Source organism: Oncorhynchus mykiss, chromosome 2, assembly GCF_057628025.1.
Source record: "Oncorhynchus mykiss isolate SJ-2025 chromosome 2, ASM5762802v1, whole genome shotgun sequence".
In the NCBI taxonomy this organism is placed as follows: Eukaryota; Metazoa; Chordata; class Actinopteri; order Salmoniformes; family Salmonidae; genus Oncorhynchus; species Oncorhynchus mykiss.
The window spans coordinates 35924797-35951716 of record NC_143023.1 but is presented as its reverse complement, the minus strand read 5'-3'; the positions used below and the strand labels follow the sequence as shown (position 1 = coordinate 35951716).

Sequence of the window (26920 nt, the reverse complement as noted above, 5' to 3'; positions counted from 1 at the left end):
TGACAGAATTATTCTGGAAAGTGGAACGGGAAGAGGTTTATTGTATCAAGCTGAGCTATTAGTCTATACATGATTCAGCATACATAAAATGCATGCTGTAATAATGCATTCGGACATAAAATAAATAATACATGTAGTAGTTATACTACAATACAGTAAGCTTCTTGGTCCAATGCTTTCTTACTCTATAATGATGTAGCTCGTAAGAAGTCCCACGAATGGGATTACATGTTTGTACATATACACACAGTGGAAGGAAGGTTTGGAGCAGTAGAATCGAGAGCTTTCTTCTACTGCTAAGCCCACAGCCCAGATACAGAGCACAGCAGGTTACTGTGTGATTATGATGATCCACTTTCATCTGCAGGAAATGAAATGTCTTTTTAGACTTTTAAGCTGCTGAGCAAAAAAAAAAAGACACACAGAATTTGTACACACACACAGGCAGAAACACACACACACAGGCAGAAACACACACACACACACACACACACACACACACACACACACACGCCATCCTCCACTGTAAGAGTCTTTGTAATCCGAGAATTGTGAATTAGAGGGCTTTGTCTAAATGGATTGGGATTTACAAAGACATATTGCGAGAGGCAGAGCGGCCGGATTCCTTGATTACATTGGCAAGAGGCAGAGATCTCTCTCTCTCTTCTTTTTTTGTCAATACTGTAGTAAACATGGGTTGACACAGCAGGGTTTTTTATTCCCCATAGGATCTGCTAACTCTCTGAACACAACGGGTTTGGAATGTTGAGACAGGGACAGAGTCAAGGACATTAACATGCCAGCTTAAATTCCGAGGAAAAACACAAAGGTTTATAGATACTGTGTCAACGTGCGAATGGAATCAGGTCAGTGCCCATCAAATACACGACAGCCGAGATGAAATTATGATTTATGTCTGACCTCTCAGAAAGCCGCCATTGGACACACTCCAGCCATCTGACACATAAATTGTAGTCTAGCAGTTGCTATGTTGCCATGGACACTACTGCTACAATCACCCACAAGTCATGGCTGAGGTCGATATCCCTGTACTAGCCATGATTGTACTATACTGTACGACAGAGACATTACCATGCAGCCTATGACCCTCCCAATACACTACATTACCCTGCCAGTCATGTCACTGCATAATGATGTATCTTTCAAGCTAACGTACAGTATGAAGCGATTGGTCTGATTGAGGTTGAAACTCTCACTCTATCCTCATTTCGCATGAGTGTGTATCCTTCGCTCTCCCTCCAGGTCTGAGCAGACAGATCCCTGTATCCACATTCTGATGGATATAAGGAGGACTCCTTGTACCACAGCGGTTGATATTAATTTGATTGCCTCCGCCAACTTTCCCTGAAAGAAAATCACCTGGAGGATATTACACACACGCGCGCACACACACGCGTGCACGTTCGAACAGGCACGCCCAGGTCAGCTCCAGGAAGGTGATATATGTTCTATGGAGTGGATGGGTGAGAGAGAGCAGAGAGAAGATTAATAGCAGTGGGTGTAAGACAGATACAGTGGAGAGGGTAAACCCTGAGGGGGTGCGGGGGGGGGGGGGCGGGGGGGACGGACGGACGAGAAAGAGCATTGTTGAGAATGAGCGGCAGAGTGAAGAGGAGAAACTTAATTCAACACGGAGGAATTCTCAACTTTGTGGTGATGGTGTGTGTCTTCGGCGTGGTTTGTGTGTTCGGCATGGTGCAGCATGGTGTGTTCAGTGTGGAAGCAAAAGTAAAAATAAATAAATAAGGCTTTAGCTACAGACAAATTCCATCCCCTGCACTGACACGTTCTGAAATTGTGGTAATTCATTGACACTCACAGGACTGGAGGCTGGGGGACCTATTCTCCTGTGACACCACTGACGTGGAGCCCCGACTGGCACAGGAAGAAACTGACACTAGGTCAGTGAACCAGGAGAGGTGGAGAAGACTCTTAATCAGCACCTGTCTACTTCAAGGGCATATGAATGCTCTTTCCCCTCTGTCCTCTCCCTTTCTATCTCTCTCTGTCTCCCTCTTGCTCTCTCTTTCCATCTCTTGCTCTCTTTTCATCTCTTTCTCTATCTAATATCTCTCTCTCACACACTCTCTCTCTCTCCTGAACAAATTAATGTACTTCCCTCCCCACTTCCTCTCATGGCTGCCACTGCCTCTGCTCCTGCTGCCTGCTTGCCTTTCCTCCACTCTGCTCACCTCAATTTTCACACAAGGTTAACTGAATTATCTCCCTCCCGTTCACAGCCTACTCCTGCTAGAGCAGTGGTATTCAAAGTCGGGGTTGCGACCCCTAGTGGGTTGCTGGAGAATTGCAGTGGAGTTGCCAACATTTTAGTAACATTTCAAATATCTACTAACCCAAACCCTAGCTTTAACCGTAACCTTAACCTTTATCCTAACCATAAACTTAATTCATACCCTAGCCCTGACCTTAACCCTTACCCTAACCCTTATTCTAAACCTAATCCTAACCCTAACCTTAACCCTTATTCTAACCCGAACCTTAACAAGCAGTTGCTTAGCAACATATAGTTTGTTGACAGTATGACCATCTGTAGACCATCTACAGATACAAAAATCTGGACTATCCAAGTAAAGTATGACCGATTTATTTTATGGGACAATATAAAAAGATGATTTGAAAAATAACATTTTATTGAGTAAATGTACGTATTGGCTCTCTTAGAGAGATGAAAATGTAATGAATTGACGTTTGTTGTTTATTTATATGGTGGGGTGTGGTGTGGTGGGGTGTGGTGTGGTGGGGTGGGGAGTGGTGAGAAAAATGTGCTCCACAGAAATTCTGGCAAAATAAACAGGTTTTTTCTAAGAGTGTTCATCAGTATACGAACAGAGCAACCTGAGTGAAACAGCATGTAACAGAAAACAACGATTCAGCATTGTGGTTAGAGCGCTGACCAGAGAGAGCCCTTTATTCCAGGTACTTAACCTGGAGCGGTGGTTTAACTGTAAGCCAAGGATCCCCATGGGTCTCTATCTGCCCAGCAACAGACACAATCATACCAACAGCACTATTCATGGTTAGGGCGTTACTCTGACCTAATCTAAACACTTCTCACTTCTCCACCTCAATCCCACAAAGAGTCATCATTGTTCTCCAACATCAATTTACCATCAGGGGCTGCAGAATGTCTTCCAGTGAAACTGGTTCTGCTGTCCCATAATAAACTCTGAAAAAAAAGTAACGTCCCTTTTTCAGGACCCTGTCTTTCAAAGAGAATTCGTAAAAATCCAGAAAACTTCACAGATCTTCATTGTAAAGGGTTTAAACACTGTTTCCCATACTTGTTCAATGAACCATAAACAATTAATGAACATGCACCTCTGGAACGGTCGTTTAGACACTAACAGCTTACAGACGGTAGGCAATTAAGGTCACAGTTATGAAAACTTAGGACACTAAAGAGGCCTTTCTACTGACTCTAAAAAACACCAAAAGAAAGATGCCCAGGGTCCCTGCTCATCTGCGGCAACGTGCCTTAGGCATGCTGCAAGGAGGCACGAGGACTGCAGATGTGGCCAGGGCAATACATTGCAATGTCTGTACTGTGAGACACCAAATACAGCGCTATAGGGAGACAGGACGGATAGCTGATCGTCCTCCGCAATAGGCTGAGAGAGGCTGGACTGAGGGCTTGCAGGCCTGTTGTGAGGCAGGTCTTCACCAGACATCACCGGCAACAACGTCGCCTATGGGCACAAACCTACCGTCGCTGGACCAGACAGGACTGGCAAAAAGTGCTCTTCACTGACAAATCGCAATTTTGCCCAGGGGTGATGGTCAGATACGCATTTATCGTCGAAGCAATGAGCATTACACCGAGGCCTGTACTCTGGAGCGGGTTTGGAGGTCGATTTGGAGGTGGAGGGTCAAGCATGGTCTGGGGCGGTGTGTCACAGCATCATTGGACTCAGCTTGTTGTCATTGCAGGCAATCTCAACGTTGTGTGTTACAAGCAAGACATCCTCCTCCCTCATGTGATACCCTTCCTGCAGGCTCATCCTGACATGACCCTGCAGCATGACAATGCCACCAGCCATACTGCTCGTTCTGTGCGTGATTTCCTGCAAGACAGGAATGTCAGTGTTCTGCCATGGCCAGCGAAGAGCCCGGATCTCAATCCCATTGAGCACGTCTGGGACCTGTTGGATCGGAGGGTGAAGGCTAGGGCCATTCCACCCAGAAATGTCCAGGAACTTGCAGGTGCCTTGGTGGAAGAGTGGAGTAACACCTCACAGCAATAACTGTCAAATCTGGTGCATTCCATGAGGAGGAGATGCACTGCAATACTTAATGCAGCTGGTGGCCACACCAGATACTGACCACAACTTTTGATTTTGCCCCCACCTTTGTTCAGGGACACATTATTCCATTTCTGTTAGTCACATGTCTGTGGAACTTGTTCAGTTTATGTATCTTGTTATGTTCATACAAATATTTACACATGTTATGTGTAAAAAGATGTTTCTTTTTTTGCTGAGTTTATGTACACACCAGGGTTTCCATTAGGGACATGTTGCAGCGGACATTTGACCGGCAGCAATTTCATTTCCTGGACATTTAAGAAATGTACTGGATCCATATGCACTGGTTGAATAACATAATTGGGATTTCAACCCACGGTTCTCAGAATGACAGAAATAAAATGATCTTAACAGAACATTCAACTCGGATGCAATGGCGTGCGTCATTCTTACCGAATTCTGATGAGCAATTTGTAGACGTTAGAATACATCGGCAGAACGTCCATAAGGATAGGGGAAGCTAATCTTTCCCAGAAGTAAATTGAATTAAATTGCCAAAATGATATAGCCTTATTAGCTAACTACTATCTATATAGAAATAAATAAAATCATTCAAAATAGGCTACTACAGAAAGAAATGATTTGGCCACAGAGGATCATTAGCTTCTTTAATTTAAAAAAATTGCATAGGGCATTCAATTTTGGAAGAGTGCGCGGCAAAAACCAAATAGATGATTGTTGAGTTGCGACTGTCAGTGAAAAGCAGAGCGGCCCAGGCAAGCATATCTCCAAAATGTACAAATATCATTGTGGAAAAACTGTTTGTCTTTTAGTTGTAAAAAATTGGAACTTAATTGAGCCCACTAGCGGAGAACATCTGCCGTATTCCCGATGAGTGTGCATAATTCACTGTCTTTATCATTGGGTCAATGACACTTTGTTTTTGTTTTCTAGGACAATCATTTTCTCCTCCAGGTTAGATGGACGTCATATTGAATTTGTCTCTGCTTTTCGTAGGCCTCACATATGGATATTTTTATTGATCTGTTTGTCATTGTGAGGAGAGTTGGCTACCCTGTCATTTTTGTCGTATCAAAAGGATTCTACTGTCTCCAGTCACATAAAGTGTAGGAGAATTGCATGAAATGTGTTTGTGAAAGGTCAACATTTCCCTGTGCAAAGGACAAGAAATGTAGGCGATCTGATATAGCCTAGGCCTACTCTAAGCCACTATGCACAGCATAAAATAGTACCTTCTGAGAACAGTAATCGAGTTATATATGCACTGCACTCCGATTACTGTTCTCAAAAAAGACTATTCAATGCAGCGCATAGTGGCTTAGAGTAGCCTAAATCTTGACTATCCGATCGAATCATCACATTGGGAATAGTAGGCTCTCTTACTTAAGTCTGCAAATGTGAGGATGCATGGAATGCTTTAATATGAAGATGCATTTTTATGGTGACTATTAGCTTCCCCAAACTTCAAACCCACGCAGCGCCTATGTTAGAATAACTGCCCACATTTACTTTTCCTCAGTCAACAAGACAAGTAAACGCCCAGCAAAATCAATAGCCTATGTCAATCTACTATATCCCCCATTGTAGAAAAGTTGACCTATTCTACTGGTTAGATGTCATTCTGTGCTAGAAAGAATAGCCTTTTCCAAACAGATTCTGGGACAGTTGTGGGACGATAGATTCCAAATTCATACAACCAGTATGCCTAGGCTACATTAAAAACAAAACAAAACGTTAAAAAGCAATAAGGTTCATGCATGGATCCGAACGTTAAGCATACATTGTTGATAAACAAGTATTTCTTCAAATTATAAACGCAGCAATGCCGCTATGCGCTAATGTTCCTTCCGTTATGCAATTAAGCAGGAAAACGCCATGGTGAGCTGTTTCATGTGACAGAGATGAAAATATCCGTTAGGAAATGAGGTAAGATCTAAACATGCAACAACTAGAAGGGGTTGCTAATATGATTAGGATTGTGCATTTGGCTAATGGACAATGCAAGAAAGTTGATTTTGAAAACCAATAACTACTGGTTTCAATAGTATATGGAAGTCTTCATAAAATAATTTAGTTGGATTTTGGCTAGGCTACTTTGAAGCATGGTAAGATATTCCTCATAATATATAGTCAAATGTTCAAGTTCCAAACAATGAAGTATCTGTTTTCTCATTGCAAAGTGGTGTGTGACGTACTGAAGCCTGCCTAGTTGCCTATGCACTTAAATGGCGAATAGGGAGCCTGCTTCGATTACCAGTTGATAAATAAAAATAGTATCTCTTTTTAATCGTGGCCATTGTTTTCTTTTTTTGTTTTTGTTTTTTTACACTCAATTGCCTTTAGAATTGTTGTGCAATGACTGTGTTTATGAAAGCACATGTTTCACTCCAGTAGCAACAAACAGTTGTTTGAGCTGCCACAACATCTCTCGTGCTACATCGACTGTTATTTCAATCAATGAATATGCTAAAACACATTATTTCGCAATGGGATTGGCCAGCGGCAATTTTAGTGATTGGCTTTTCATTTTTTTTTGGGGGGGGGGGAACGGAAACCCTGGTACACACACACACACACACACACACCTGTACGGATCGCCCCTGTTCACTGTCTAAAGTGATTTACGTTCCCTGCTAACTTCCAGGAAAAAGTGGCTCAATTTGCCTCTTATCATGTGTGGAGGGAAAAGCAGGAGAAGAGGGGTGGCGGTTGGAGACAGATCAAATAAATATCGCTCCAGGAGACCCGTCGTGGGCCAGGCAGTGTGTAATGGGATGGCACACCGTAACACAAAAGCACTACACAACCTCAAACGAAGAATGTGAGGGAGAACACACTTCTGTACTTCACTCAACTGTATGATGTCCAAATTAGGACTTAATATTACAAGACGTAGCATGTAGAGGTAACTGCCAAAATAATGGAAACACTTGAGTTAATGAGGGATACAAAGCATATTGAACGCAGCTGTTTCCACACAAGTGTGTTTCCTGAGTTAATAAGTGTCGTCATGTATAAAAATGCTGGGCAGGCCATTATTTTGGCTACCATGGCGATGGTTAACAATGCCCCCATCCACAGGGCTCGAGTGGCCACCGAATGGTTTGATGAGCATGAAAACAATGTAAACCATTTGCCTCAGTCACCAGATCTTAACACTTACGAGAGATTATGGAGCGGCGCCTGAGACAGTGCATTCCACCACCATCAACAAAACGTCAAATGATGGAATTTCTGGTGGAAGAATGGTGTCACGTCCCTCCAATGGAGTTCCAGACACTTGTAGAATCTATGCCAAGATGCGTTGAAGCTGTTCTGGCTCATGGTGGCCCAAAACCTTCTTGAGACAATATGTTGGTGTTTCCTTTATATTGGCAGCAGTGGACGTCAGTGATGTTTAAGATTTTTTCTATGAGCATGGCCTTATTTCTATTACATTATATTAGCTGATTGTCATTCATATTCCATTCACCCAGTTCAATGTAACAGTGATAGGTTTAGGCTATTACATGATACTCAAAATGTTCCTATGCCCATCATGAGGTTGCAATAACCTAGCCTATGAATGAAAGTTTACAACGAAGGTGCACACAGGTCGAGAGAAAAATTTGAGGAGGCATGGACAGACAGTGACACATTCAATACCGCCTTGCACACTCTTGTCATTAGTCCAACAGTTGCAAACGAGAGTTTCTATTGGACAAATTTAGGTATGTTTATATCCATTTTGTTCCATTTCAGAAACATTTTTCAACAGTATAGTCAGAATGAATACACCCCTGATCACAAGCAAACACAGTTCACTTTCATAAAAGCCACGTTGTATTCCTTCTCGCATCTATGCGCTCTCGTCCTGTCATCTTTTCCCTTCGTCGCTTGTGGGCGTCAATGCACAACACATCAGCTGTACGTGACCAAGCGAAAAAACCTTTCCAAACCAAATCATAACTGCTACACGCAGCCTACATCATTGTCACCATATTAGCAAAAGTATTGTCATAGTCAACATAGCTAATAGAACTAACATGTTAGTAAACCTGCTACAATCATGCAGTAACGTTACAGTGTACAGTTGGTAAGCAGTTTAGCACTTACACCGGCGGGCCCCGGTGGCAATACATTTGTAAAACCAATTTACCTTGACTTGGAGGAGTTCCAGTGTTGTGTTGGATAGTCATAGCCAGCTAGCTAATATAGCTAAACCAGCGAGCTGCATTTGCTATCTTAGTAAGGGAAACTGAAAGTGAAAAAATTTTTATGAAATATCTCTCTCTCGCTCTCTTGCTTCTCCTTCATTTAGGAATAAATGTATTTGTTAAAAACTATTCAACTATTTTCTTTCTCTCTCTTTGAGTCAACTACTCAACACATGTTATGCACTGCAGTGCTAGCTAGCTGTATCTTATGCTTTCAGTACTAGATTCATTCTCTGATCCTTTGATTGGGTGGACAACATGTCAATTCATGCTGCAAGAGCTGTGATAGGGTGGAGGATGTCCTCTGGAAGTTGTCATAATTACTGTGTAAGTCTATGAAAGGGGGTGAGAACCATGAGCCTCCTAAGTTTTGTATTGAAGTCAATGTACCCAGAGTTAGCTGCCCTACACCATGGTGCTACCCTACAGAGTGCTGTTGAGGCTACTGTAGGCCTTTCATTTCAAAATAGTATGTTTTAATCAATTATTTGGTGTAGTGATTATATTTAGTGTTGTTTTATCTAAAAAGGATAACTTTTTAAATGTTAAAAAAAATGTAACATCTGAAAATCACTGAGAAGGATGGTCCTCCCCGTTCTCCTCTGATGAGCCTCTACTGATTGGCAGTTACCTTGTACAGTATGTCCTAATATGAACTTACAGCAGCGAGAAATGGCACAGAAAACAAACACAAATGCCAGTGTGATCTCTAATGTAGCTTGAGGAGTGACAGACTATGAGAAGGGATTTAAGGGCTGGATGTAAGGGCTGCCTATAGCAATTTTACTCATCTGATCACATTTGCATTTCACAAGGTGAATTTAAAGTGCATTTGACAACGTCTAATCAGATTCTATCCTCATCGCAAAAACACGAGAGAGAAATGAAGGAAGATATGAGGAAAGCTTCCTAGGCAAACAGACAATTTGTTTGCCAACTTTTGATTAATTTGAACATTTACACTGCATGCCCTTTCAAAGAGCAATTTACTATAAGAAGTAAAACCATTAATAATTGCAATGGGTATAAACAATGATGACAGTTGTTGAATTTAAGCTTAAGCAACAGGCATCCACACCAAAAATCTAAACTGAGCTTAGTGCTATGTGGGCTGTATGGTGATATAATTTGACAATATTGATTTTACACGCTGTTTTTTTCCACATATATTCATATTTCATGAACATTCCACCGAAGAGCAATGTTGTGCTTTCTCTCCCTGACTAACTCAGCCTCCAAATCAATATCCATTAAGCCGACTCATATGTCACTGGATTTGTTTTCCATTAATTTGGCATCCGCATGGATTGTCCCCACTTCATCTGAGCAGCCTAGAGCATCATGTCATGTACCATGCTTGGGCAGATGCTATTTTATAATCGCATGCTTGACCTCCACTCTGTTCATATTACATTGGTAATAATAGATTGGTAATGCAGAGGATCACATGTGGGTGAGTGCAGATGTGTGTCTGCACTGTATGTCTGTGACAGTCATGTGGTCATGCTGGGAAAAGGGCATGTGGGAGTTGTGAGCTGAGTAATGTTTTATACACTGTGTCTATGTGATGAGAAGTCCTGTTTCCCTGTGTGTGTGTGTGTGTGTGTGTGTGTGTGTGTGTGTGTGTGTGTGTGTGTGTGTGTGTGTGTGTGTTTTATGAATTTGCAACATTATTCCACACAACTTCTTCACCATTCAAACCGCAGGGTCAAATCTCAATAATAAAGGAAGAGACATGTTGTTCCTGCATGGAGGGGAATAATAGACATTGATGAATCTTACCTCCTCTCCCGTCAGGTAGTAGGCAGAGAGCAGCCCACCGACGTAGCGGATATTCACCTCGAAGAGAGAAGCCTCGCCGTTCTGTAAGAGAGAGATCACACCGTATCAGAGTTGGAATTCCCCCGTTCAGGACACAGCCCAATCTCATAAATGACTAGTCAAAATGACTCGTATTTCTATCAACAGTCGCATGGCAACGACCAACCAATCAGCCGTGTGGCGATATAGAGTTTAAAAACATAATCAATAATGAATAAACCTCAATATTTAATTGAGCAATAATAATGAATGACATTTTGATGTTTGCGCTTTTGAGCCAAAGAAACATGTCAGAAATCCATATGTGAAGATCTCTTCACCGTGATGAAGGTGATACAAATGAATGGCCAACGTGTTGCCCATTGAAAACAATGGAGTTATGCATAGTGTTATACAGTAGCAGTTAGCTAGAGAGTAGGCTTGCACCATCTTAGAACTAGTAATGCTTCCCATCCATAGCCCTATAAGATTCCATTTATATACGTTAAATAAAGACTCTAGAAAGGAATATTTCAATAAAGCCAGGGAAAGAGAGTCAAAGGCTTGCGATAATGTTCACTGCATTTTACTCACTCATGTCTAAGGATGTTTCGAACCACGGGGAGACTGTCGATTCTCCTCTGGCAGCCTTAGAAAATATACACCGTCTAGTTCATTGACGACTCTCCACTCTTAACTCTTTTTCGTGTTTTCTCATCACATCGCGGTCTTTCCTATTCTCTTTGTTGTGAGTTCCAGGATTTGAAAGTGGCGAAACGGTGCTAGGCTTTCCTTTTCCATCTCCTGTTATGTCTGGTTCAACACAACTATCCAGGACAGGATGGTGCAACTGGGTTAAGATTAAGCTGTCGGAATACACCATCTCAGAGTGCAATTAGTGCTCTGTCAAATCTATTATTATAGCTCCTGGAGCGATTTGCTGTTCGCCAACGTCAGACAGAGTTTATCAGCGCCACTGCTCCATATGTTATGGGAATTAAGTTAAGAGGTGTTAAGCACTAACACGTGTCCCTGAATGAGATGGCGGTATGTCACCATAATTACAGGCACTCATTCTCGCCCGAGGTTGAGGTGACGATGGTGCTTATTGACTTGGAGACCCCTCAAGAAGGAAATTGCCATCTCAAGAAGCCACGATAAGGAAAGTGTAATTGGGTGCTACTGGAGAGGGTAATTACATCCAATCTAGAACCTGAGTAAAGATGTGGAGCGACTTTCTCTGGCATCCTCCCAACTCTATCGTTTTCCACCATACATTTGTGCACACTGTATGAGAAACTCACAAAGTAAAGTCATGTACTTTTAAAACGTTTTCAAGAGATCAGTGTTACAGTTTTGACATTCTACAAAGTTGTTCAATTGTAGTCTTACACTTTGTAATTATTAGGTAATGACTACCGGGCTAATTTCTGACTGAGAAGTTGGCCACTTTTCTTTCAAGACAGTTTAACCAGTTCAATTCTGTAAGACAAACTGCCAATCCTCTGCCATGGTGACCCAGCAGAGGCGTCTTACCAACCCGTAGAGGAGTGGCTGCTCTATAATGGACCTAAAATGGTGGTTATTAGGGACAGACTTTTAATTTGTCACCAGTGATGGTGGCACTTTGGCAAGGACAGCCATAAGGTACAATGAGGGGAATGTAACGGTGACTACGGTTCAACTGATCTGACTCATGCTACCAAATACAAGCCACTCTTCAAACGTCTCATGAAAGTTCATTTAGTATGAGTGGCTTATTCCAGAGGCTTCGATGCTGATTGGGTCCATTGATAACGAAATTCTATTATACAAGCCTTTCAAAAACATTTCATTAAAATCCATTTTTGTGCCTAATTTGCTATTTGTTCTGCCAGATGTTTTCCAGTCATATATTTCCCAATATAACACTGTTAATTTGCATCACAGGGAATTATTAGGTCTTGCATCTGCGTTCCAAGACCACACACTCTCCACTGCAAACAAAGCAGATCGCCTTGGGAAAGCTCAACGCTAAAACCCACGGTAACCACTTCAACTGAAAAAAAAAAGTGTGATTAAATCTCAGCATCACACACATACAGTATTGTCATGGGAGAAACAATAAAAAACAAATAAATCCAAAGTCTCCCCAGAAGGCTTTTCACGGGAATAAATAAAAAGCAATGTGTGCATATCTAATTACTCCACTTTTCCAGTGCTGTGCAGAGTGGAAAATAAACTCAGGTGAAAGAAGGAATAAAAGCACGCCTGTTGTTTATCATTCCCTGCCTTTCTCTCCTCCCTCTGCTCAGCAGTGCGTCTAATTAGACGACAACACAGGGCTGTCAGAGTTAACACGCCAGCTCTAACTGCCTCGGTTTATGCCACCCAGAAGACCTTTCTGCTTGTGATCCTCGCTCTATTGTAAGAGCACCCCCACCTCCGGTACTGTACATACTGTATATAGAAGGAGATGCACTATTCAAATAAATGATTCGTCTGGGATCGGGCTGTGTCATACAAATTTGGTCAGCCGGTTAATGTCATGCAAAAGACTGCCGGTCTCACGGTAATTGATTGTTAATCAACATAAACCCGTTTGGCGTCTCCAGGCCGCCACACATACAAGCCGCTGATGCGCGCGCCTTTAAAATATATATATATATATATATATATATATATATATATATATATATATATATATATTTTTATATTTATATATATTTTTATATATATATATATATATATATAAAAATATATATAAATATAAAAATATATATATATATATATATATATATATATATATATATTTTTATATATATATATATATATATAAATATATATATATATATATATATATATATAAATATATATATATATATAAATATATATATATATATATATATATATATATATAAAAAAGTCTAATAAATCAACTGAATATACACCATCACAATACATGCATGATTTATTTTAAGCAGGTCAATAGAAACATTATGATATGAAGAAAATGTATTTCAGAAGAACAGAATGTGAGTTGGCCTACTGTATGTTATCTGGCTATGTGCCATGCCATAGGCAGTAGGCTTGTTCATTTAGCAGACCAGATATGCTTATAAGCCCAGTGCCATTATTTTATATTATATGATTAGGTTGCATGAATTCATAGTAAGAAGAATATAATTGAACTTAGCTGAATTAAATAGAAAGGATATTTTTCCCATTCCGGAGCAAGATTGCGCACACTGTATGAAGTGGCTATGTTGAGCATAAAAGTAATTACTTGAAACAGGACCTACAGTATACTCTAGATCTAGAGTTATTTGGCAACTTTAGTTGTGAATGATACAAACCTTAGAATGCCTTAGAAATCAAAAAAGAAACCTCCGAACACTGTCAACTGCGTTTATTTTCAGCAAACTTAACATGTGTAAGTATTTCTATGAGCATGACAAGATTCAACAACTGAGACATAAACTGAACAAGTTCCACAGACATGTGACTAATAAAAATTGAATAATGTGTCCCTGAACAAAGGTGGGGTCTTAAATTCAAAAGTTGTAGTCAGTATTTGGTGTGGCCACCAGCTGCATTAAGTACTGCAGTGCATCTCCTCCTCATGGAATGCACCAGATTTGACAGTTCTTGCTGTGAGATGGTACCCCACTTTTCCACCAAGGAACCTGCAAGTTCCCTGACATTTCTGGGGGGAATGGCCCTAGCATTCACCCTCCGATTCAACAGGTCCCAGACATGCTCAATGGGATTGAGATCCGGGCTCTTCGCTGGCCATGGCAGAACACTGACATTCCTGTCTTGCAGGAAATCACGCACAGAACGAGCAGTATGGCTAGTGGCATTGTCATGCTGCAGGGTCATTGCAGGATGAGCCTGCAGGAAGGGTACCACATGAGGGAGGAGAATGTCTTGCCTGTAACACACAGCGTTGAGATTGCCTGCAATGACCGATGTCCGATGATGCTGTGACACACTGCCCCAGACCATGACGGACCCTCCACCTCCAAATTGATCCCACTCCAGAGTACAGGCCTCGGTGTAATGCTCATTCCTTTGACGATAAACACAAAACCATCCATCACCCCTGGTGAGACGAAACCGTGACTCGTCAGTGAAGAGCACTATTTGCCAGTCCTGTCTGGTCCAGCGACGGTGGGTTTGTGCCCATAGGTGACATTGTTGCCGGTGATGTCTGGTGAGGACCTGCCTTACAACAGGCCTACAAGCCCTCAGTCCAGCCTCTCTCAGCCTATTGTGGACAGTCTGAGCACTGATGGAGGGATTGTGCGTTCCTGGTGTAACTCGGCAGTTGTTGTTGCCATCCTGTACCTGTCCCGCAGGTATGATGTTCGGATGTACCGATCCTGTACAGATGTTGTTACATGTGGTCTGCCACTGCGAGGACGATCAGCTGTCCGTCCTGTCTCCATGTAGCGCTGTCTTAGGCGTCTCACAGTACGGACATTGCAATTTATTGCCCTGGCCACATTTGCAGTCCTCATGCCTCCATGCAGCATGCCTAATGCACGTTCACGCAAATGAGCAGGGACCCTGGGCATCTTTCTTTTGGTGTTTTTCAGAGTCAGTAGAAAGGCCTCTTTAGTGTCCTAAGTTTTCATAACTGTGACCTTAATTGCCTACCTTCTGTAAGCTGCTAGTGTCTTAACGACTGTTCCACAGGTGCAAGTTCATTAATTGTTTATGGTTCATTGAACAAACATTGGAAACAGTGTTTAACCTGTTAGAGCTCTAGGGGCGCTATTTCCTTTTTGGATAAAAAACGTTCCCGTTTTAAGCGCGATATTTTGTCACGAAAAGATGCTCGACTATGCATATTCTTTTGGAAAGCAAACACTCTGAAGTTTCAGAATCTGCAAAGATTTTGTCTGTAAGTGCCCCAGAACTCATTCTACAGGCGAAACCAAGATGATGCATCACCCAGGAATTAGCAGAATTTCTGAAGCTCTGTTTTCCATTCTCTCCTTATATGGCTGTGATTGCGCAACGAATGAGCCTACACTTTCTGTCGTTCGCCCAAGGTCTTAGCAGCATTGTGACGTATTTGTAGGCATATCATTGGAAGATTGACCATAAGAGACTACATTTTCCAAGTGTCCGCCTGGTGTCCTGCGTCGAATTCGGTGCGCAATTGCCAGCTGCTTCTACTTTACCATTTGATTCAGGGGAGAAAGCATGTGTCCAAGAACAATGTATCAATGAAGAGATATGTGAAAAACACCTTGATGATTGATTCTAAACAACGTTTGCCATGTTTTCAGTCGATATTATGGAGTTAATTTGGAAAAAAGTTTGCGTTTTGAGGACTGAATTTATGGATTTTTTTTGGTAGCCAAATGTGATGTATAAAACGGAGCTATTTCTAATACACAAGGAATCTTTTTGGAAAAACTGAGCATCTGCTATCTAACTGAGAGTATCCTCATTGAAAACATCAGAAGTTCTTCAAAGGTAAATGATTTTATTTGAAGGCTTTTATGTTTTTGTTAATGTTGCGTGCTGGATGCTAACGCTAATGCTAACTCTAGCTAGCTACTTTTACACAAATGATTGTTTTCCTATGGTTGAGAAGCATATTTTGAAAATCTGAGATGACAGTGTTGTTTACAAAAGGCTAAGCTTGAGAGATGGCATATTTATTTCATTTCATTTGCGATTTTCATAAATAGTTAACGTTGTGTTATGCTAATGAGCTTGCTGATAGATTTACACAATCCTGGATACAGGGGTTTTTTCATAGCTAAACGTGACGCAGAAAACGGAGCGATTTGTCCTAAACAAATAATCTTTCAGGAAAAACTGAACATTTGCTATCTGAGAGTCTCCTCATTGAAAACATCTGAAGTTCTTCAAAGGTAAATTATTTTTTTGAATGCTTTTCTGTTTTTTTGTGTAAATGTTGCCAGCTGAATGCTAATGCTAAATGCTACGTTAGCCATCAATACTGTTACACAAATGCTTGTTTTGCAATGGTTGAGAAGCATATTTTGAAAATCTGAGATGACAGTGTTGTTAACAAAAGGCTAAGCTTGAGAGCTAGCATATTTATTTCATTTCATTTGCGATTTTCATGAATAGTTAACGTTGCGTTATGGTAATGAGCTTGAGTCTGTATTCACGATCCCGGATCCGGGATGGGGAGATCAGAAAGGTTAAACCCTTTACAATGAAGATCTGTGAAGTTATTTGGATTTTTACGATTTATCTTTGAAAGACAGGGTCCTGAAAAAGGGACGTTTCTTTTTTTGCTGAGTTTACATGGGATGTATGATGCGACTAAGGCTATTGACGATTTGAGAAAGTTCCTTGCCTCAGGCAGCACTCACTGTTTTCTCATGAAGTGATCATATTTTCACCCATCAGACTATTCTCAATTTAATCTTGTCTTTACTAATATGTCAAATTAGTTTTGATGTAGAACTGCTCATTATCAATTAGGCAGGAACAGGGGCAAGATTTAAAAAAATATATGTAATATTCACTCAAATAGCGAATGGAGGCACACTTTCCTGCCGGTGTTTTCACTCATGTCATGTCATGTCATGTCGGGTAGGCTACTCTGGTTATTTCTCGGTGTGACAGGTGATATTAAGCAGAAACTCTGTATGCCATGAGCTCTCCAACCCTGTTCCTGCAGCTACCCAGTGCTTAATTTGGGAAACCAAGTGAAATCTGTTCCGGAACATTGATAGTAACTGTTGACAGCCCCTCTCTCTGCACCTGGAGAAAGGAATGAAGGAGAGACGGGAGGAGATGGAAACGCACAGTGGCAAGATATTCTGTAGCTGAATGTAATGTGTCAGTCTATTAATATAAAAAATGCCAGATTACTTGGCTATTTAAAATCAAATACACATTCGTAGGCTAACTCTGAATTTGTTACATTTAGGGTAGACCAATTTAACACCAAAGATATAGTTTAAAAAAAAAATGTATCTGCCAAGCGTAATATGTGGTAGGCTATGTATTGTATAACGGCACAATCATTACTTTAATTACATTTTTTTGTTCGGGTTCGGGCTCATAATAGGCCTATGCGTAATCTATTTCGTTTTGAATGAATCATCACTTTAGAAAGCACTGTCCATTTGTTGTGTTCGGCTTTGAAACAACATCCACAATGGCCATGTTTTCCATTCAGTTTCAAACTGCTGTTGAACTTCTTCCCTCAAATGGATCAATCACAGTGAGGTGAGTTTTAAAAGCACAAACTGTTTTGATGGAAAGTGTTTGATGTGATTTCCGATGGCATTTGCATTGATGTCAGAGTGGTTAGAGGGTCAACAGAGCCCTGAGTACCAGGCCATTAGGACCTGATGGTCATTAGCCAGTTGGATACTACTTACCAACGCATGTCCACAGTGCATAAATGGAGATTACCGTGACTCAATGGTCCCATAGGATTTTACTGTGGTCATGACTCATGACTGCTGGTGTGGCGATAAAACTCACCGCAACAGCCCTAATCTCGGATTGGTTTTATATGGTCATGTCGAGTAGGTCTCTTTGTCCCTCGCTGCACATTCCAAACGCAATTGGGTTATTTCATAAAGCAGCTGACCAATAATGTAGCTACACAACAGAACATGGATCCAATGTGGACACTACCGTTCAAAAGTTTGGGGTCACTTAGACATTTTCTTGCAGCTTCATTAAATAGTACCCGCAAAACAACATCAACAGTAGAGAGGTAACCCAGTGTCTGTGTTCTTTTGCCCATCTTAATCTTTTTTTTTTATTGGGCCAGTCTGAGATTTAGCTTTTTCTTTGCCACTCGGCATAGAAGACCAGCATCCCGGTGTCGCCTCTTCACTGTTGATGTTGAGACTGGTGTTTTGCGGGTACTATTTAATGAAGCTGCCAGTTGAGAACTTGTGAGGTTTCTCAAACTAGACACTCTAATGTACTTGCTCAGTTGTGCACCAGGGTCTCTCACTCCTCTTTATATTCTTGTTATAGCCAGCTTGCACTGTTCTGTGAAGGGAGTAGAACACAGCGTTGTACAAGATCTTCAGTTTCTTGGCAATTTCTCGCATGTAATAGCCTTCATTTCTCAGAACAAGAATAGACTGACGAGTTTCAGAAGGAAAGGTTATTCCAATGATCAATTAGCCTTGTAAAATGCTAAACTTGGATTAGCTAACACAACGTGCCATTGGAACACAGGAGTGATGGTTGCTGATAATGAGCCTCGTCTATGTATCTACGTCTATGTAGATATTCCATTTAAAAGAATCGGCCGTTTCCAGCTACAATAGTCATTTACAACATTAACAATGTCTATACTGTATTTCTGATCAATTTTATGTTATTTTAATGTGCTTTTCTTTCAAAAACAAGGACATTTCTAAGTGACCCCAAACTTTTGAATGGTAGTGTAAGTGCTGTGAGTGTGTGTGTTGTCAATGCTACCAGATTGGCATAAAAAAAATTGTGCTATCTCCCACAGCTGTGCCAACATGCGTAAAAGGAGGTTATGAAAAAAATACATTGCTGTTGTGCCTTGTTGCTGTTCTGCTTCAGTGTACAGTGTACAATGTTGTTGTCTGTGTTTGATGCTTGCTTTTCGGTTGGTGAGCATTCAACAAAGCATGGCACAGATTTTGATCACTCGCTCTGCCAAGATTAGACTGGGACATAAGCCTGATTGGCACTTCCGCTGTGCTTTCGTGTGCCAGGGGGGCAAATGAGACTGTTATCGAGGCCTGCAATGGACTGCTCAGGCACAAATATAACATTAATGGTATGATTTAATCCTAATCCGGGGCTATCAGAGCCATTGGGTACACAACACACTGCACGTCCAGACTTTAGGATTCAAACCGGTGGCAAAATCAGCACTCGGAAACCAAGCAAATAGATTCAGAGTTTTGTGGGAGGCTGAACAGACAAGCTAGTATTTAAATAAGCAATCGGGGAGTAGATCACACCTAAATCAAAGTTGGTGTTAAACCAACAGAGCTGTGATTTAACTCAACTTCACTAATTAGCAAGGGTTGATTATGAAAGGGACCAATTAGGTGGTGCCACTCAGGTACTCTTTCATCCACACACTGGGAGCTGTAATTCTGCTAATACCGTTGCTGTGAACAAAAGTTCCTCAGAACTCCTTCCTTTCCTGTCACCAACAGGATGTAAAGCCAGGGCTGTCCTAGACACCGGAGCTTTAATGACTAACCTCTGGACTAGAGGTCGACCGATTCCGATCTTTCAACGCCGATACCGATTATTGGAGGACAAAAAAAACTATGCCGATTTTTTTTTATTTTTATTTTTATTTTTTTATGTATTTGTAATAATGACAATTACAACAATACTGAATGAACACTTATTTTAACTTAATATAATACAATCAATAATAATCAATATAATATAATCAATAAAATCAATTTAGCCTCAAATAAACAATGAAACATGTTCAATTTGGTTTAAATAATGCAAAAACAAAGTGTTGGAGAAGAAAGTAAAAGTGCAATATGTGCCATGTAAAAAAAACATTTCAGTTCCTTGCTCAGAACATGAGAACATATGAAAGTTGGTGGTTCCTTTTAACATGAGACTTCAATATTCCTAGGTAAGAGGTTTTAGGTTGTAGTTAATATAGTATTTATAGGACTATTTCTCTCTATACCATTTGTATTTCATATACCTTTGACTATTGGATGTTCTTATAGGCACTATAGTATTGCCAGTGTAACAGTATAGCTTCCGTCCCTCTCCTCGCCCCTACCGAGGCTCGAACCAGGAACACATCGCACACAGCCACACTCGAAGCAGCGTTACCCATCGCTCCACAAAAGCCGCGGCCCTTGCAGCGCAAGGGGAATAACTACTCCAAGTGTCAGAGCGAGTGACGTTTGAAACGCTATTAGCGCACACCCAGCTAACTAGTTAGCCATTTCATATTGGTTACACCAGCCATTAGGCTGATAGGCTTGAAGTCATAAACAGCGCTGTGCTTGTGAAGAGCTGCTGGCAAAACGCACAAAAGTGCGGTTTGAATGAATGATTACGAGCCTGCTGCTGCTCAGTCAGACTGCTCTATCAAATCAGACTTAATTATAACAAAATAACACACAGAAATACGAGCCTTTGGTCATTAATATGGTCGAATCCGGAAACTATCATTTCGAAAACAAAACGTTTATTATTTCAGTGAAATACGGAACCGTTCGGAGTTTATCTAACGGGTGGCATCTCTAAGTCTAAATATTCTATTACATTGCACAACCTTCGATGTTATGTCATAATTACGTAAAATTCTGGCAAAATTCTGGCAAATTAGTTCGCAATGAGCCAGGCAGCCCAAACTGTTGCATATACCCTGACTCTGCGTGCAATGAACGCAAGAGAAATGACACAATTTCACCTGGTTAATATTGCCTGCTAACCTGAAATAGTAGTTATAACTAGTGATTATGATTGATTGTTTTTTATACGATAAGTTTAATGCTAGCTAGCAACTTACCTTGGCTTCTACTGCATTCGCGTAACAAGCGGGCTCCACGTGGAGTGCAATGGTTAGAGCGTTGGACTCGTTAACTGTAAGGTTGCAAGATTGGATCCCCTGAGCTGACAAGGTGAAAATCTGTCATTCTGCCCCTGAACAAGGCAGTTAACCCACCGTTCCTAGGCTGTCATTGAAAATAAGAATGTGTTCTTAACTGACTTGCCTAGTTAAATAAAGGTATTAAAAAATAGTAATAATAATCATTTAAAATCGGAAATCGGCGCCCAAAAATACCGATTTCAGATTGTTATGAAAACTTGAAATTGGCCCTAATTAATCGGCCATTCCGATTAATCAGTCGACCTCTACTCTGGGCCATGCTAACCAACACGGCCTGGGGAAGGGGAGCTAAGGCAAATTTTTCACCACTAAAAAGGGACACGTACAGTAAGTCATGTTGGGCCTTTACATGTTGTGACAGTCGTGACATCGTCATAAATTCAAAGATTGGTGGATTAGTAGATGACATTACTGATTAGCTGATTAGTTAGCTGACATTGAGATAGATTGGTTCAATGACCTATAGAGTCTGAGCAAAGCATGAGGTAACTTAATTTAATTCAAGCACCTTTGCGCATTTACTGTATTATCATTGAAATTGTTATATAACGGCTGCTAAAACAGGCTTCTCGAACGGAGTTAATGGAGATCGAAACAGAGTATGTGGGCCATCATTATTAGTAGGCTATGTTCCCAGTAGTGCATTATTCTAATAGGCATCAGTGGAGGGCAGCTTTTTGAACTGGAGCTGAGACACAACAAAAACAAAACATCAAAAAGGTTGTGGGTTGTTACGGGTGGGAGGACACTTTGAACTTTTTCTCTAGTCATCAAAACAACCCAGGTCAAGAGTTCATGACCTTCCTGTTTAGTCTAGTTTTATCTTTTATGTAAATACTGCCTGCCATTATTAGACTGTTAGCGGTGGAGTAGATGTGATAGATCAATTTCAATGCAACACAACCACTCTGCTACCAGAATTCTGTTCTCTCCATGATTGAGGGGGCAATAAAGAAGGCACCACGACAAATCACTAATGTCTTACAGGCCAATACATTACATACTCTATGAATGTTCAGATTTCTGAAATCATCAGGGAAGGTACAGAAAACAATCTATCCCATATCTTATCCAACATGCATGCACCTCTCTCTCTCATTCTCTCTCTCTCTCTCTCATTCTCTCTCTCATTCTCTCTCATTCTCTCTCTCTCATTCTCTCTCTCTCATTCTCTCTCTCATTCTCTCTCCTAGCACAATCAGACACACACCAACATATACACCCCCATGACACTGTCTTGTACCACATCTTGTACCACATCTTCACTGAATACATTATGGCAAAATAAGAGACTGGCTAATAATAAATTAATGTCACTAGGGTGATAACACTGAATTACAGCCCATCGTCCTCCTCCATCACTCACAATCCCTCCATCTCTCCCATTATCTGGGGAGTAGAAGGCATCGGGGAGGGGGAAGTTATTGAGAAAAGAAGGTTTGGCGAATGCACCTCAAAGCTGTTCTCTCTGAGTGTACACACAAAGGCACTCAGACACAAATACACACACAAACAAGAACACGACAGCAGACATGTGTCTCCAGGAGTTCACAGGCAGGGAGAACGCTCTCATAATGCAGGTCTCTCATGGGACACTCCTCCACTCTCTCTCTGTCTCTCATTCCATCTCTCCCTCCTTGTTCAGTCCATTTTTTCCTGTGTGTTTGTGCCAATGGTACATCAGATCAATGTTTTCATACAAATCTCTAAATGGATTCCCAAGCCCTGTCACTATGCTGGCTGAAAGGCAAAAATACCATTCTGTGCTTGGGATTCAAATCTTATCATTCCTCTAATCTGATGTTCAGATGAAAATCCCATAAACACATCTGTGCAGAGTATACAATGGAAAACGTTGTTTGCCATCCATCACAATGAATATCTGATCACCAACCTAATGGCATTGAGACAGTGCCAACCTCTGCCTACCTACGTCAAGAGCTAAGGCTAGAGAGGGAATTCAAATGTCACTGGTGTTACTGTAAATAACAGGACATAGTATCTGTAATAAACCACCCACACATTGTTCTCCTCCAGCAGAGATAGGATGTCAGCAGGATGTCTTGACCTCATGGCTGGGGCATGGCATCTTCAGTCAAGCAGCCCCTCATATGATACATGCCCTCAGGTTTCAGTAGCCCTAATGACTGGAGCCCTGTGGAGCCACGTTTACAGTGGTCATGAGGCCAGATCAGGTCAGCCATCAGGCCTACTGAGGTAAACAACAAGAGCCTGATCCAGATCTGCTCCTAGAGCCTAGACAGCTGCAAGGTCTACTAAGTTTGCACAGTGAGCTTCCAGAAATCAGAGAGCAAATGCCAACCTACTTAAACCAACTGATAAACAAGTTCGTACCCAAGGGTGGTCTTCCAGTTTAGAACAGCCAGGAGTCGCAGATGAACGAATACAACCTACTTGTCTTTGGAGCAACAATTCATGTTCTGGCAGAGTAAGTGTAGGGTACAGTATGCGATTGCTCGGGGAGATGACAAAGAGACAAGAAACATTTTGATCTGTTACCCAGTATTGTTAAGAATAAAAAACTCAAAAAGGTTTATCAAAGCATACCATGGAATGATCACATCTTACTTTATAAGCTACACATTATCAATCTGCATATGAGCTGTTTATCATATCTAGGCACGTACTGATTGCCAGAGACGCATTATGCAAATGTCAACTGGTGAACTGAGTCATCTCATACCGAAGCTTTTTTAATTGAAGTAACATGTAATTTCTCACAATTAAGGCATAGTTTTGTTTCTGGATAGGGGTTCAATAAGGGCACTGCAATATGTCAATCAGTATGTAATAAATCAGGCTAATTTCTGGGGGTTTGATAAAGTGAATCCTTGCTCTCTCGGCTGACGGTCACTCTATTTTCAGATGAAAGTTTCAGGCCAGTTATACAAACTTCACTACACAGTTTAGGCCCAAGGTTCAAAGATTCCTCTGAAGTTGAATAGAACAGCTACAGTATATTCCATCATCGGCCCCACAGCAATTGCCAACATGTTTGGCATTTTCTAACAAAAGTCTAAATATTTGTCAACTACCGTTGAAGAAATCAATGACTGCTTTTCCGGTCAGATAATCAGATTATGTTCTTTTGATCTTTTCTGCATGACTGTATTTCATTAACCTTCTCGTAAACTGACCTCTGGGGACATTGTGAATGATATAACGCAAGTAAGAATGGTGCACTGCGGGTTTCAATTCATAATAGATACCCCCTTTCCATCTTAATAGAGACACACGTACAGTACCAGTCAAAAGTTTGGACACACCTACTCATGCAAGGTTTTTTCTTTATTTGACTATTTTCTACACCGTAGAATAAAAGTGAAGACATCAAAACTATGAAATAACACACATGGAATCATGTAGTAACCAAAAAAGTGTTAAACAAATCAAAATGTATTTTATATTTCAGATTCTTCAAAGTAGCCACCCTTTGCCTTGATGCACACTTTTGGCATTCTATCAACCAGCTTCACCTGTAAAGTCTTGAAGGAGTTCCCACATATGCTGAGCACTTGTTGGCTGATTTTCCTTCACTCTGTGGTGCAACTCATCCCACACCATCTCAATTGGGTTGAGGTCGAGTGATTGTGGAGGCCAGGTCATCTGATGCAGCACTACATCACTCTCCATCTTGTTAAAATAGCCCTTACACAACCTGGAGGTGTGTTGGGTCATTGTCCTGTTGAAAAACAAATGATTGTCCCACTAAGCGCAATCCTAATGGGATGGCGTATCACTGCAGAATGCTGTGATAGCCATGCTGGTTAAGTGTGCCTTGAATTCTAAATAAATCACTGACAGTGTCACCAGCGAGTAAAGAATCTAAAATCTAAAATATAATTTGATTTGTTGAACACTTTTTTTGGTTACTACATGATTACATGTGTTATTTCATAGTTTTGTCTTCACTATTATTCTACAATGTAGTAAATAGTCAAAATAAGGAAAAACCCTTGAATGAGTAGGCGAGTCCAACATTTTGACTAGTACTGTAGAAGAACCATTAGCAAAAACACAGTAACACATCTAACCTGGTGTGTTTAGGGCAACCAACCAAGCAGGATGGGTCCCTGAAGTGCTTTGTCTGGTCCCGTTACACATTCATCTCTTGGCCAAATCAGGGAGCACATTAAGTGTTCTCACACATCACACGTCACTTGCTTGACCTTTCAATGTGACAACAGCCTGAGGGAACATTGCAAGGCTCCCCTCTCTTGCCTCTCAGTTTTGCCCCTGTGCTTCTGGCCTGTTTACAGACACTTTGATATGCAAGCATCTGCGCTCCCTCCAGGCAGGGAAAAGCAACACGCTACACAAGAGATAAACAAAGCTTCTTCCCCTCAGCCCTCTCCAAACGACACCCACGAGAGACTCTCTAACACTGAAGGGCCTGGATGTGCTAATTATCCAGTCAGTTGATGGTCTTTGTTAAGAGCACTGGTGTTTTCTAGTGAAACTTGAATTACCATGTTAATTAATGGTTAGGTTGTAGGTGGTGGGGAACCTTTCCTATTCTAGGTAGACCTTGAGGGAGAGACTCATCTCTGTCATTGGCTTAGAAGTGTTGGTGTCGATTATAGGCCTATTCCACCGACGTACGAAGGAATACGCATACTGAAATGTCACAAAAATAGGATAAGGATATAGCTTGTCTGTGATCACATGCACAGTCACCCTGTTTGCCCTTCTGAATATCTAAGAGAGTGAAAAACCGATGAGCTGAAGCCACAAGAGACAGCCGCTCTGTCTGGATAGATCACAGTGGCCTGTTCTCTTTAAAACACAATCACAAACCTCACTGAGACTTTTCCTCTGAGAGACGAAATCCGAGAGATGTTGGAATGACTATGATGGAGAAACGGAGAGCTGAGAAAGGCAAAAGAGAAGGATTGAAGGTGAGAGCCTCGAAGCAGGGGTAATAGGAGATGGATCTGTCAATAGGGGATAAAACCCAACCGGCAAGAGTTCATTAATCACTTTCTATTAGCCAACCATGATGACTGAGACTGGAGACCTGCACGGGTAAAACACTATTTATCCCCCCTTTTTACCCACAGCATTCACTAGACTAATCAGGGGACTCGAAACCCGAAGAAAATGACCCCTTCAAAACTAATATGGGGCTATAAGAGAAGGATCTAAATCACTATCTACGGCAGCCAGGGACCACCAAACCCCCAAAACACTAATCAACACTGACACCTCCAACTATTAATTTCATGTTCGAAACCGATAAACAGCCTGTGGAATTTTGCAAAGTTAACGTTAGATGGAGGAAGTTGCTCGTCTTTCTAATTGGTTGAGTCACTGGAGTAAAGTGTTTGATCAGAGTATTGCGTCTTCATAGGAAATCGTCAGGATTTGCATCAGGATTTTGGGGAGTTTGTTTTTGTTTAGGTAGCAGAGGAGAGAGACATTCTACCACCTTAATTAATTTACTCAGCAGCACAAAGACAAATACACTTAACTTTGAGTCAGCCCTCACACCTCTCCATTTCCCACAGTATTAAGTGTAGGGGTGTATTCTTCACTAGACTTTGTGGAGAAAATCAACATGGCTTCTGCTGTTTCTGTCACTCACAAAGCTCACTCAAAGCTCTTTAGTGGATCAATCTGAAAACCGAGGAATCATCTACACCGAACAAAAATACAAAAGCAACATGTAACAATTTCAAAGATTTTACTGAGTTAGTTCATATAAGGAAATCAGTCAATTGAAATACATTCCTTAGGCTATAATCTATGGATTTCACATGACTGGGAATACAGATATGCATCTGTTGGTCACAGATACCTTTAAAAAATAAAGTAGGGGCGTGGATCAGAAAACCAGTCAGTATCTGGTGTGACCACCATTTGCCTCATGCAGCACAATACAGTAGAGTTGATCAGGCTGTTGATTGTGACTTGTGGAATGTTGTCCCACTCCTCTTCTATGGCTGTGCGAAGTTGCTGGATATTGGTGGGACATTATTACGAAAAGGTAACCGCCACACTGAAACTTTTAG

The 26920-nt window shown here is 41.2% G+C and overlaps 1 protein-coding gene across 4 annotated transcripts in view; it reads right to left on the bottom strand.

Moving 5' to 3' along the window:
- LOC110488866 (mannosyl-oligosaccharide 1,2-alpha-mannosidase IC) overlaps positions 1 to 26920 on the bottom strand; it is a 226044-nt gene that overhangs the window by 48657 nt on the left and 150467 nt on the right. For all 4 annotated transcript variants that reach the window (XM_036947408.2, XM_090198519.1, XM_090198536.1 and 1 more), the window contains exon 4: positions 10283 to 10363. In XM_036947408.2, the coding sequence (XP_036803303.1) occupies positions 10283 to 10363 (81 nt within the window). The remainder of the gene's footprint in view (positions 1 to 10282; positions 10364 to 26920) is intronic.